The sequence below is a fragment of the Cherax quadricarinatus genome, chromosome 6 (genome assembly GCF_038502225.1).
Source record: "Cherax quadricarinatus isolate ZL_2023a chromosome 6, ASM3850222v1, whole genome shotgun sequence".
NCBI lineage: Eukaryota > Metazoa > Arthropoda > Malacostraca > Decapoda > Parastacidae > Cherax > Cherax quadricarinatus.
In genome coordinates, this window is record NC_091297.1 from 11,910,250 (window position 1) to 11,925,985 (window position 15,736).

At 44.7% G+C, this 15,736-nt stretch overlaps 1 protein-coding gene across 6 annotated transcripts in view; it reads left to right on the forward strand.

Annotated features, from left to right (window-relative positions):
• Positions 1–15,736, forward strand: part of LOC128705557 (serine-rich adhesin for platelets-like) — a 371,836-nt gene that overhangs the window by 136,302 nt on the left and 219,798 nt on the right. For all 6 annotated transcript variants that reach the window (XM_070080270.1, XM_070080274.1, XM_070080279.1 and 3 more), the window contains one exon: positions 14,622–14,755. In XM_070080270.1, the coding sequence (XP_069936371.1) occupies positions 14,622–14,755 (134 nt within the window). The remainder of the gene's footprint in view (positions 1–14,621; positions 14,756–15,736) is intronic.

The following is a 15,736-nucleotide window of genomic DNA, read 5'->3' on the forward strand; positions in this document are numbered from 1 at the left end:
TCTTACTCTTATCTGTGTTCACTTTCAACTTCCTACCTTTACACACCCTCCCAAACTCATCCACTAATCTTTGCAACTTTTCTTTAGAATCCCCCAGTATCATCAGCAAAAAGTAACTGTCAACTCCCATTTTGTGTTTGATTCCTCATGATTTAATTCCACCCCTCTCCCCGACACCCTAGCATTTACTTCTTTTACAACCCCATCTATAAATATATTAAACAACCATGGTGACATTACACATCCCTATCTAAGACCTACACACCCTAACCTGAACCTCATTTTCCTCATAAAACTCTTCACAGCATTTAGTAACGTACTACATGTTCCATACACTTGTATCATCTGCCACATTGCTCCCCTATCCACTCTATCATATTCCTTTTCTAAATCCATAAATGCAATGACATCTTCCCTATCTTTATCTGAATACTATTCTCATATATATTTCAATGTAAATGCCTGATCTACACATTCCCTACTCATTCTAAAGCCTCCTTGCTCATCTGCAATCCTGCTCTCTGTCTTACATAAGAACATAAGAAAGGAGGAATACTGCAGCAGGCCTGTTGGCCCATACTAGGCAGGTCCTTTACAATCCATTCCACTAACAAAACATTTGCCCAACCCAATTTTCAATGCCTCCCAAGAAATAAGCTCTGATAACTATATCCACTCTCATGTGCAAGTCCCACTCAAATCCAACCCCTCTCACTCGTGTATTTATCCAACCTAAATTTGAAACTACCCAAGGTTTTAGCCTTAATAACCCAACTAATAATAATAATAAAAATAATAATAATAATAATAATAATAAGAATAATTTTATTTCTTTGTAAAGGTTACAATGTGTAATTACAATTTTGATTTGCTAAGTACAAAAATAGCCCCTATCATGCCGAGGCATTTCGGGCAAACTAATCCTAATACATAGTAACTAATTAAAACTAGATAAGATAATAGTACATAGTAATTAGTACTTAAAACTAAACATAGAATAGTGGTTAGCTGTTTTACAATCTTGTTTGGACTTATCAACTACCCTATTTCCAAACCAATACTTTCTTATATCCTTTCTAAATCTAAACTTGTCTAATTTGAATCCATTACTGTGGGTTCTCTCCTGGAGAGATAATTAAGACCTTATTTATATCCCCTTTATTAACCCGTAAACGGTCTAAACGTATATATACGTTTTTTCAACATTTGAAAGTATGTAAAAAAAGTAGATCATCTTTTTTTTTTTCTACATTTGAAAATGTGTAAAAAAAACTTTGATCTACTTTTTTTTTGTTATATTTGAAAATATGTAAAAAAAAAATTAGATCTACTTTTGTAGCACTACACATGTGAACGTAGATCTGCTTGGACCGTTTACGGGTTAATACTCATCTTAAACTTACACAGTTTGATCGTGTCTCCCCTCATTCTTCGTCTAACAAGTGAATGTAATTTAAGGGTCTTCAATCTTTCTTCATAAGGAAGATTTCTAATGCTATGTATTAATTTAGTCATTCTACGCTGAAAGTTTTCCAACGAATCTATGCCCATTCTGTAATATGGAGACCAGAACTGAGCTGCATAATCTGAGTGAGGCCTTACTAATGATGTACAAAGCTGTAATATAACTGCTGAACGTCTGTTGGTTACACTTCTTGATATAAATCCCAGTAATCTGTTTGCCGAAATCCCAGTAATCTGTTTGCCAAATTCTTTCAATAATAACCCTACTACAATATACACTTTACCTGGTATACCCGGTAAACTTATTCCCCTGCAATTTTTACAATCTGTTTTGTCCCCTTCCCTCTATATTAAGGAACTCTACATGCTTTCTGCCAGTCCCTAGGTACCTCCCCCTCTTTCATACATTTATTAAACAAAAATACCAACCACTCCAATACTTTATCATCCCCCTGCTTTTAACATTTCTGTCATGATCCTGTCAGTTCCAGCTGCTTTACCCCCTTTCATTCATATACAGTGGACCCTCGGTTATTGGCCCTAATCCACTCCAGAAGGTCGGCGTAAAACCTAAAAGGCCGAAAACTGAAATAATATTTCCCAAAAGAATTAATGTAAATCCAATTAATCCATTTCAGATATCCAAAAATATTAGCAAAAAATACATTTTTTTAAAGATTAACTATAGTTTTACACACACAAAACAATGAGTACATTCATTACTTGCATTAAAATATTTGTAGTCTTAATGTAAGGCAAGAGGTGAGGATGTATGTAGCCCCCCCCCATCCTGGGCTACACTCACAGCCATATTATTACACCACACAGCCATGCTCACTGAATTTAAGCATTTCTAACAGCTACCTTTAGATACCATCATAAACAAAGGGAGAAGTAATGAATATTTCATGCCAAGAATTGTAAAGAAACGCATATGAAGGGCAGTTACTGGGCGAGACGCCAGATTCACAGTTTTCTCTAACGCTGAATCAGAGAAAACGTAATGTTTACTCTACACCTGACTCTTCACTCGATAGCATATAAACATTGCATGTTTATATGCTATGTAACGTGTTTCCTATATAAGTTTGAAAAAAATATCATAGATGGATTAATGAAAATGTCTATACTAACCTAAAATAAGACATTTAATGTGCTCAAGAGTCATCATTATTAAACATACATTGCATATAAACATTGCTACACTCCCTGCATGCCTGCTACACTCCCTGCATGCCTGCTACACTCCCTGCATGCCTGCTACACTCCCTGCATGCCTGCTACACTCCCTGCATGCCTGCTACACTCCCTGCATGCCTGCTACACTCCCTGCATGCCTGCTACACTCCCTGCATGCCTGCTACACTCCCTGCCTCCCTGCTACACTCCCTGCATGCCTGCTACACTCCCTGCATGCCTATTACACTCCCTGCATGCCTGCTACACTCCCTGCATGCCTATTACACTCCCTGCATGCCTGCTACACTCCCTGCATGCCTGCTACACTCCCTGCATGCCTGCTACACTCCCTGCCTCCCTGCTACACTCCCTGCCTCCCTGCTACACTCCCTGCCTCCCTGCTACACTCCCTGCCTCCCTGCTACACTCCCTGCCTCCCTGCTACACTCCCTGCCTCCCTGCTACACTCCCTGCCTCCCTGCTACACTCCCTGCCTCCCTGCTACACTCCCTGCCTCCCTGCTACACTCCCTGCCTCCCTGCTACACTCCCTGCCTCCCTGCTACACTCCCTGCCTCCCTGCTACACTCCCTGCCTCCCTGCTACACTCCCTGCCTCCCTGCTACACTCCCTGCCTCCCTGCTACACTCTCTGCCTCCCTGCTACACTCTGCCTCCCTGCTACACTCTCTGCCTCCCTGCTACACTCCCTGCCTCTGTTACACTCCCTTCCTGCCTGCTACTCTGTATGCCCGCTACACTCCTTGCCAAATTGCCTACCTGCCTTGAATTCTATCGTATTTCTTTACTACGAACTTTCTTTGGGGCCACGGTTACTTATTTCGCAGTTGCACTTAATCAATAACCACCAAAAACAGTGGATTTTAACGAAATGTTGGGATGAATGAGCAGAAGCTTCCTCACTCGCCCAGAGACACAGCCACACTGACTGAGGAACGCGTGAATGGCTGGCAGTGGGCGCGTCCAATACGGCCGATAAGCAAGATAGCACCTGATAACCAGAAGCTGAAAAACTGGTCGATAACCGAGTTGGCTGATAAGTGGAACGGCTGATAACCGAGGGTCCACTGTATATATCTATATATATATATACGTACAGTGGAACCTTGACTTACGAGTGCACCACCATACAAATTTTTAAGGATACAAGCAGTTGCTCTTGATTTTTTGTTTCTGGATACGAGCAAAAATTCAGGATGCGCGCTTCCCCCTCAGACAACGTTTCTTTAAACCTTCAGATCTTTCAAAAATAAAAGTGAATATATAATTGTAGTTCATTGTCATGATGTATGATGATGTTTTTACTGTTTAAGACTATAATTACAACAGAAATAATAGTATTTCTTACCTAAAGTCGTGGGTGCTGGTGTTTGTGGATGATTGTGAAGAGAGTGGAGAGTTATGTTGTGGTCCTACTGGGCTGAGGTGGATGGTAGAGGTTCTGGTACTGAAGTCGATGATTGTACTGGAGTGTGCATAAATTCTGTAATGGATTTCTGTTCTGTTTACCCTGCAATACATTATACAACTGACAATAAGGCATCAGCTGCTCTAGACACCATTTCATGGTCCTCTTCGGTGAAAAAGTCTAACTTTAAGCCATTCAGTAGAGTCAGTCAAGTCTGTAAGTCAGTCAGTCAAGTCACTTAGTAAGTCATTCAGTAATTCAGGAAGTCAGCAACACTGGTATGCCTACAGGTTGTCATGATTGCTTGGCAGATACAAGATATGGTAATTAAAAGATCAAAACACAATTAACAAAGCTAGCTAGCTTGTAGGAGAGAAGTAGAACTGAACATGTATTCATGAAGCTGGGATGGTGGTGTTGGGAGTGTGGGAGTGTCGTGGGGATGGCGGGAGGTCTCCCCCGCTGACCCACAACAAGGTGGCCGCTTGAGGTAGGGAATGGCCGCCACCACTTGTCACATAATGACATTTTATTCATTCTAGAGTATATATCAGGTTTCTGAGTTATATTTATATTGTTTATTATGTCATATTAGATGAATTGTGATAGATAAATAAACCATAGAGTTGACATTAGCATCATATGAAGTATTTTTGTCCTGCCTCTCAGAGCAGGAATTCCGCTGAAACGGATTAATGGCATTTCAGTTAACTTAAATGAGGTAAATTGACTTGGCATAAAAGCAGATCGTGATATGAGGTATGATAAAGCTCATGGAGCAGGGAGAGAGAGGACCTAGTAGCAATCAGTGAAGAGGAGGGGCCAGGAGCTGAGTGTCAACCCCTGCAACCACAAATAGGTGAGTAGACCGTTTCAACTACCCAATAAAGCGTTCGGAAATTGGTAATTTAACGTAAAGTTCAAAATATTCCAATTTCAGAAGTTAGTTTAATATCTTTATTATGCACCCCAAACCGATCCTGTGGGCGGTAGTCAAAAGATTACAGAGGTACATAATGGATCCAGGGACTGGACCTGAAAGTTATGATAGCTGAACTAGTTATAAAGGTAATGAACTCCAGGTAGATCTGGTCACAATCATGGCAAGTTAAAGGTAATGAGCCATCTACACTCATATACATGGTTACAATCATGAATAAATTACAAAGTAATGAGCCACTGACATGTCCACACCTGGTCACAATTATAATGAGATGGAGGGAATATTTTGAGGAATTGTTAAATGTTGATGAAGATAGGGAAGCTGTGATTTCATGTATAGGGCAAGGAGGAATAACATCTTGTAGGATTGAGGAAGAGTCAGTTGTGAGTGTGGGGGAAGTTCGTGAGGCAGTAGGTAAAATGAAAGGGGGTAAGGCAGCTGGGATTGATGGGATGAAGATAGAAATGTTAAAAGCAGGTGGGGTTATAGTTTTGGAGTGGTTGGTGCTATTATTTAATAAATGGATGGAAGAGGGTAAGGTACCTAGGGAGTGGCAGAGAGCATGCATAGTTCCTTTATATAAAGGCAAAGGGGACAAAAGAGAGTGCAAAAATTATAGGGGGATAAGTCTGTGGAGTATACCTGGTAAAGTGTATGGTAGAGTTATTATTGAAAGAATTAAGAGTAAGATGGAGAATAGGATAGCAGATGAACAAGGAGGCTTTAGGAAAGGTAGGGAGTGTGTGGATCAGGTGTTTACAGTGAAACATATAAGTGAACAGTATTTAGATAAGGCTAAAGAGGTTTTTGTGGCATTTATGGATTTGGAAAAGGCGTATGACAGGGTGGATAGGGGGGCAATGTGGCAGATGTTGCAGGTGTATGGTATAGGAGGTAGGTTACTGAAAGCAGTGAAGAGTTTTTACGAGGATAGTGAGGCTCAAGTTAGAGTATGTAGGAGAGAGGGAGATTATTTCCCAGTAAAAGTAGGCCTTAGACAAGGATGTGTGATGTCACCGTGGTTGTTTAATATATTTATAGATGGGGTTGTAAGAGAAGTAAATGCGAGGGTCTTGGCAAGAGGTGTGGAGTTAAAAGATAAAGAATCACACATAAAGTGGGAGTTGTCACAGTTGCTCTTTGCTGATGACACTGTGCTCTTGGGAGATTTTGAAGAGAAGTTGCAGAGGTTGGTGGATGAATTTGGTAGGGTATGTAAAAGAAGAAACTTAAAAGTGAATACAGGAAAGAGTAAGGTTATGAGGATAACAAAAAGACTAGGTGATGAAAGATTGGATATCAGACTGGAGGGAGAGAGTATGGAGGAGGTGAATGTATTCAGATATTTGGGAGTGGATGTGTCAGCAGATGGGTCTATGAAAGATGAGGTTAATCATAGAATTGATGAGGGGAAAAGGGTGAGCGGTGCACTTAGGAGTCTGTGGAGACAAAGAACTTTGTCCTTGGAGGCAAAGAGGGGAATGTATGAGAGTATAGTTTTACCAACGCTCTTATATGGTTGTGAAGTATGGGTGATGAATGTTGCAGCGAGGAGAAGGCTGGAGGCAGTGGAGATGTCATGTCTGAGGGCTATGTGTGGCGTGAATATAATGCAGAGAATTCGTAGTTTGGAAGTTAGGAGGAGGTGCGGGATTACCAAAACTGTTGTCCAGAGGGCTGAGGAAGGGTTGTTGAGGTGGTTCGGACATGTAGAGAGAATGGAGCGAAGCAGAATGACTTCAGGAGTGTATCAGTCTGTAGTGGAAGGAAGGCAGGGTAGGGGTTGGCCTAGGAAAGGTTGGAGGGAGGGGGTAAAGGAGGTTTTGTGTGCGAGGGGCTTGGACTTCCAGCGGGCATGCGTGAGCATGTTTGAGAGGAGTGAATGGAGACAAATGGTTTTTAATACTTGACGTGCTGTTGGAGTGTGAGCAAAGTAACATTTATGAAGGGATTCAGGGAAACCGGCAGGCCGGACTTGAGTCCTGGAGACGGGAAGTACAGTGCCTGCACTCTGAAGGAGGGGTGTTAATGTTGCAGTTTAAAAACTGTAGTGTAAAGCCCCCTTCTGGCAAGACAGTGATGGAGTGAATGATGGTGAAAGTTTTTCTTTTTTGGGCCACCCTGCCTTGGTGGGAATTGGCCAGTGTGCTAATAAAATAAAAAATAAAAATTTTAAGTGGCTCATACATCCACACAAGCACGTGCACGCACAAACACACATGCACACGAACATACAAACATGTGCACACACACACACAAGCACGCACATGCACACACACACAAGCACACGGGGCTTCCAAAACGTGGAGAGCCAAGATGATGGATGTGGTACTGGAAAACCTCATGCTTCAACATGTTAAGGACACTACCAGAGAGAGAGAGGGGAGGATGAACCAGAAAGACTGGGCCTCGTGTTCACCCTGAGCAGTTCGGACATTAAGGACATCACATATGAGAGGCCCCTTGGAGCTAGTGATCACGTGGTTCTGTGCTTTGAATACATAGTAGAGTTACAAGTGGAGAGGGTAACAGGAGTTGAATGGGAAAAGAAAAACTATAAAAGGGGGGACCACACAGGTATGAGGAACTTCCTGCATTAGGTTCAGTGGGACAGAGAATCGGTAGGAAAGTAATTTAACAAAATGATGGAATATGCGAGAACAAAATGCAAGGAGGCAGAGGAAACGTTTGTTTCCAAGGGCAACAGAAATAATGGGAAGACTAGAACGAGCCCCTGGTTTACCCGAAGGTGTAGGGAAGCAAAAACTAAGTGGACTAGAGAATGGAAAAAGTACAAAAGGCAAAGAACCCAGGAAAATAAGGAGATAAGTTGAAGAGCCAGAAACGAGTATGAACAGATTAGGAGGGAGGCCCAGCGACAGTATGAAAACAACATAGCAGCGAAAGTCAAGTCCGACCCGAAACTGCTGTATAGCCACATTAGGAGGAAGACAACAGTCAGAGACCACGTGATCAAGCTGAGGAAAGAAAATAGGAACTTACAAGAAACAAAAAGATGTGTGAGGAGCTCAACACGAGATTCAAGGAAGTATTTAGAGTAGAGATAGGATGGGCTCTGGGAAGACAGGAAAGAGGGGAACACCAACAGGGAATATACCAACGTGTTGGATGACATACACAAAACTGAGGAGGAGGTACAGAAGCTGCTAAGTGACCTTGATACCTCAAAGGCAATGGGACTGGACAACATCTAGCCATGGGTCCTTAGAGAAGGAGCAGAGATGCTGTGTGTGCCATTAACCACAATCTTCAACACATCCCTTGAAACTGAGCAACTACCTGAGGTATGGAAGATGGCAAATGTAGTCCCAATTTTTAAGAGAGGAGACAGAAATGAGGCACTAAACTACAGTCCAGTGTCACTGATGTGTATAGTATGCAGAATCATGAAGGTTATTAGGAGGAGAGTGGTGGGGCACCTGGAACAGAACAAGATTATAAAGGACAACCAGCGTGGATTCATGGAAGGCAAATCTTGTGTCACAAACCTGGAGTTTTATGACAGTAACAGAAGTATGAGACGAGAGAGAGGGATGGGTTGATTGCATTTTCCTGGACTGCAGGAAGGCCTTCCACACAGTTTCTCACAAGAGATTAGTGCAGAAGCTGGAGGATCAGGTGCATATAACAGGAAGAGCACCGCAATGGATCAGAGAATACCTGACAGGGAGGCAACACGAATCATGGTACGTGATGAGGTATCGCAGTGGGTGCCTGTGAGGAGCAGGGTCCTGCAGGGGACAGTCCTAGGACCAGTGCTATTTTTGGTATATGTGAGTGACATAATGGAAGGGATAGACTCAGAAGTGTCCCTGTTTGCAGACTATGTGAGGTTAATGAGGAGAATTAAATCAGATGAGGATCAGGCAGGTCTACAAAGAGACCTGGATAGGCTGAACATGTGGTCCATTGACTGACTTCTTGAATTCAACCCCGCCAAATGCAAAGTCATGAAAATCGGGGAAGGGCAAAGAAGACCACAGACAAAGTATAGGCTAGGTGGCCAAAGACTGCAAACCTCACTCAAGGAGAAAGATCTTGGGGTGAGCATAACACCGAGCACATCTCCGGAAGCACACATCAACCACATAACTGCTGCAGCAGTTATGTGGTTGATGTGTGCTTCCGGACACACACCCCACACACACCCCACACACACACACCCCACACACACACCACACACACACACCCCACACACACACACACCCCACACACACACACCCTACACACACACCCCCCACACACACACCCCCCCCACACACCCCCCACACACACACCCCACACACACACCCCACACACACATCCCACACACACACCCCACACACACACACCTCACACACACACACCCCACACACACACACCCCACACACACACACCCCACACACACACACCCCACAAACACACACCCCACAAACACACACCCCACAAACACACACCCCACACACACACACCCCACACACACACCCCACACACACACCCCACACACCCACCCTACAAACCCACCACACACCCACCACACACACCCACCACACACACCCCACACATACACACCCCACATACACACCCCACATACACACCCCACAAACACACCCCACACACACACACCCCACACACACACACCCCACACACACCCCACACACACCCCACACACACCCCACACACACACACCCCACACACACCCCACACACACCCCACACACACACACCCCACACACACCCCACCCACACCCCACACACACACACACCCCACACCCCACCCCAAACACACCCTACACACACACCCCAAACACACCCTACACACACGCCCCACACACACCCTACACACACGCCCCACACACCACACACACACGCCCCACACACCTCACACACCCCCACACACCCCACACACACCCCACACACACACCTCACACACACACCCCACACACACACCCCACACACACACCCCACACACACACCCCACACACACACCCCACACACACACCCCACACACACACCCCACACACACACCCCACACACACACCCCACACACACACCCCACACACACACACACCCCACACACACACACACCCCACACACACACACACCCCACACACACACACACCCCACACACACACACACCCCACACACACACACACCTGACACACACGCCCGACACACACACGCCCGACACACACACACCGCACACACACACACCGCACACACACACACCCCACACACACACACCCCACACACACACCCCACACACACACCCCGCACACACACCCTCCACACACACACACCCCACACACACACACCACACACACCCCCCCCCCCACACACACACACACCCGACACACACACGCCCGACACACACACACCGCACACACACACCGCACACACACACCGCACACACACACACCGCACACACACACACCGCACACACACACACCCCACACACACACACCCCACACACACACACCCCACACACACACACCCCACACACACACACCCCACACACACACCCCACACACACACCCCACACACACACCCCGCACACACACACCCCGCACACACACACACCACACACACACACACCACACACACACACACCACACACACACCCCCCACACACACACACACCCCCACACACACACACACACACACCCACACACACACCCCTCACACACACACACCCCACACACACACCCCCACACACGCACACACACCACACACACACACACACCCCACACACACACACACACACCACACACACACACACACACCCACACACACACACACCACACACCCCACACACACACACACCCACACACACACACACACACACACACACACACACACCACACACACACACACACACACACACACACCACACACACCACACACACACACACACACCACACACACACCCACACACCACACACACACCACACACACACACCACACACACACACCACACACACACCCCACACACACCCCACACCCACCCCCCACACACCACACACACACCCCCCACACCCCCCACACACCCCCACCCACACCCCCACCCCCCCCCCCCCCCCCACCCCCACACACCCCCCCCCCCCACACACCCCCACACACACCCACACACACACCCACACACACACCCCCACACACCCCCCCACACACCCCCACACACCCCCACACCCCCACGCACACACCACACACACACCACACACACACACCACACACACACACCACACACACACACCACACACACACCACACACACACACCACACACACACCACACACACACCACACACACACACCACACACACACCACACACACACCACACACACACCACACACACACACCACACACACACACCACACACACACACCACACACACACACACCACACACACACACACCACACACACACACACACCACACACACACACACCACACACACACACACCACACACACACACACCATACACACACACCACAAACACACCATACACACACACCACACACACACACCACACACACACCATACACACACACACACACCACACACACCACACACACCACACACACCACACACACACACCACACACACCACACACACCACACACACCACACACACCACATACACACCACATACACACCACATACACACCACATACACACCACATACACACCACATACACACCACATACACACATACACACCACATACACACCACATACACACCACACACACACCACACACACACCACACACACACCACACACACACCACACACACACCACACACACCACACACACACACCACACACACACACCACACACACACACACACCACACACACACACCACACACACACCACACACACACCACACACACACCACACACACACCACACACACACCACACACACACCACACACACACCACACACACACACACCACACACACACACACCACACACACACACACACACACACACACCACACACACATCACACACACATCACACACACATCACACACACACACAACACACACACAACACACACACACACACCACACACCACACACACACAACACACACACACACACACAGCACACACACACCACACACACACCACACACACACCACACACACACACACACACCACACACACACCACACACACACCACACACACACCACACACACACCACACACACACCACACACACACCACACACACACCACACACACACCACACACACCCCACACACACACCACACACACACCACACACACACCACACACACACCACACACACACCACACACACACCACACACACACCACACACACACCACACACACACCACACACACAACACACACACAACACACACAACACACCACACACACACCACACACACACCACACACACACCACACACACACCACACACACACCACACACAACACACACAACACACCACACACAACACACACACGCACATACAGTGAGCAAAGTCAGAATATTTCTCCAGAATGTTTTGTAATATACCACTTGGGATAAAATTGCTATTTCTTGAACATTTCTGAGTGAGTTGTCTCTAAATTCATTAATTTGATCACACTCCAGTACATAATGACTAAGTGTATGACAATAGTCCATCTGGCAGAATTTACATTTCGTTTGTTCTACATCTGGTGGTGGTGATTTAACCTGCCCAAGATACTTGTAACCCAGCCGGAGGTGGGTGGTAGTGTCATCCAAGAGTCTGCTTATCTTTTTGGATGCATCATAGACATGTGGCTCCTCCTGCATGATGAAATGATGATAAATGGACTGAGTTGTGTCAGTCTCCCTAAGACTTAAGTCAATATTGTTCTCAAACTGACAATCTACTCTCTGTGAAAGCATACAGCTTAGCCAATTCATCAGTTCTATCATGCATCTGAAGAGCAATGTGAGATGAAATCCACAGCATGTGCACTCTGACTCCACTGTCCACAGTCTTACCATACATGTGTCTGGCTTCTGACAAAAGCATGCCACAATTTATCTATAATGAAGTGAGAGCATTTATTGATGACAGAGAATCAGTTACAATTAGTGTCAACCTTAGATACCTGGATGCATTTGAGTGTAAGGAGTATGGCAAACAGTTCTGTTTGAAGGGTAGAGGCCCAGTTATTCATGCGTGCTCCAATTTCTTCATGAAAGCCATCACTGTACGACAACTGCAGCACTACCAGCTGCACCAGTAGATTGGTGTACGGAACCAGTGTACGGAAACAGTGTTCGTTGTGACTAAGCTATCAATACAGCTTAAGGCATCCTGTTTGGCTCCAAGATGAAGCTTTGGTTGTGATTTAGGAAAAGTTTTTGGGGGAAATGGAGGAATGGTATTTTGGAATGGCGTAATATCCCATGGAGCAGGGAAGTGCCTCTGTTGCCTTACTTGAAATAGATCATGTAGCTGGTTCATGCGGAGGTCTGTTCCAGTTTTTTCGATCCATCTGGAAGGACGTTCACCAGTGCTGAGGAAAGTTTGGAGGGCTTCTGTGCAGGGGTTTGAATGGGCTAGACTAAGCATATTGACCAAAATGAGGATATTTCTTTTAGTAACACGATCTCTGATGCTTGGAATATAAAGTTCTTTCCACATATTTAAAATTTTGGCAGTATGAGGGCATTCTAGGATGATCCTCATTGCTTCGTTCTGCAGTTTTTCCAGCCCTCCAAGCTTCCAGTCAGACACAAGAGCAATTAGTGGGCAGGCAAAGGATTGAGGGGCTGTGGACAAATGAATACAACCTGAAGATCATATAAATGAAATGGTTGGGAATTCATATGCTTTACTGGCAAACTGTAAAGTAACCTTCAGATGAATAGAGAAAATCTACCCCCCAGAAGATTTACAAATGTACATATAGTCAAAATCACATATGCTGTGGTAGTGTAGTGTCCATGAAAAGAGATATATGGGGGTGATATGAAAAGTCAGAAGACTAGGGAAGAAAATAATTAGTTATAAAAAGAACTGGTAAAAAAAGTAAAAATGCCCACATTAGCTAGTAGGAGAGAAAGAGAAGACAAGATAATTGCATACCCTATTGTGTAAAATCATACAATAAAAGGATATAAAAGGATTCAATAGATAGAATTTTAATCACCATCAACAGAGAGAACAAGATGCCAGAGTTCTAAAATAAGAAAAAGTAGTGCCAAAGAAATTTTTTTGTTTATAATGGCAGAGCCATGTAATGTGTTGAGGCAATAAATGCTTTTGCAGTAATGAATGGATTGCAAGAGGAGGCATTAAGTGCTATTACAACTACTGGAATGATTTACAAGAAGAAGTAGTAAGTACTGCTACAAGCACTGGAGTGGTTTACAAGAGCAGGCGATAATTGTGAAGATGGGCAGTACATGTTGCTACATTAATTAGAAATTAGAAAAAAAAAAATATGATTTGTTAAACACGAGGTGAGACACTATGAGCATTGCTGCACACCTGTAGCTATAAATATGTTATCACAAATAGGTACATACTCACTTATAGGAGAAATTATTTTTTTGGTATTGTTAACTGCAATTTTAATTACTGTATTTTTTTACTTATCAACAGGAGAGAGAGTGGTTGCATCTTCACCAGCTTCTGAGACGTTTATGTCCGCAAGAGAGTTTTTTGCTAAAGCAGATTTGAGGGATCGCCTAACCAGTGACTATTTTAGTGGGACTGATACTCCTTCTAAGCTCAGGGTATGAAATGTAATAAATTTAGCATTCTGTATTGTTCAACACAATGCTGTACACTCGTGGCTATACATCAGAGTGACTTGACTCGTGAAATCATAACACGATTGCAAACAAATCACAGAACTTGCCGAGCTTGAACCTGTGGCAAGCAAGCCCTAAGACTTGCAGGCCAGTGTGCTAACCTCTGGTTATTTTGCTAGGAGACTACACACTAAAATGCAGATTAACTCTCAATTCTTAGGAACCTGTTGTGAAGTTCCTTGAAAATCTAACATACCAAGAATTAAAAAATAATGACTAAACAGAATGATGCCAAATATGAAATGGGAAATTTCATTTTTTTTTCTTCATGTAGTAAGGCTTGTTTTTTACCATTATTATTTTATACAAAAAAAGTCATTGTAATTAATCAAGTGCAAACCACTTATGTGAACTTTGCATCAGTATCTGGTGATTTGCTTAATCATAATTATAATATAATATAATAATAATAATCATGTTGCAGGTGTATGGTGTAGGAGGTAGGTTACTGAAAGCAGTGAAGAGTTTTTACGAGGATAGTGAGGCTCAAGTTACAGTATGTAGGAAAGAGGGAAATTGTTTCCCGGTAAAAGTAGGCCTTAGACAAGGATGTGTGATGTCACCGTGGTTGTTTAATATATTTATAGATGGGGTTGTAAGAGAAGTAAATGCGAGGGTCTTGGCAAGAGGCGTGGAGTTAAAAGATAAAGAATCACACATAAAGTGGGAGTTGTCACAGTTGCTTTTTGCTGATGACACTGTGCTCTTGGGAGATTCTGAAGAGAAGTTGCAGAGATTGGTGGATGAATTTGGTAGGGTGTGCAAAAGAAGAAATTAAAAGTGATTACAGGAAAGAGTAAGGTTATGAGGATAAAAAGATTAGGTGATGAAAGATTGGATATCAGATTGGAGGGAGAGGGTATGGAGGAGGTGAATGTATTCAGATATTTGGGAGTGGACTTG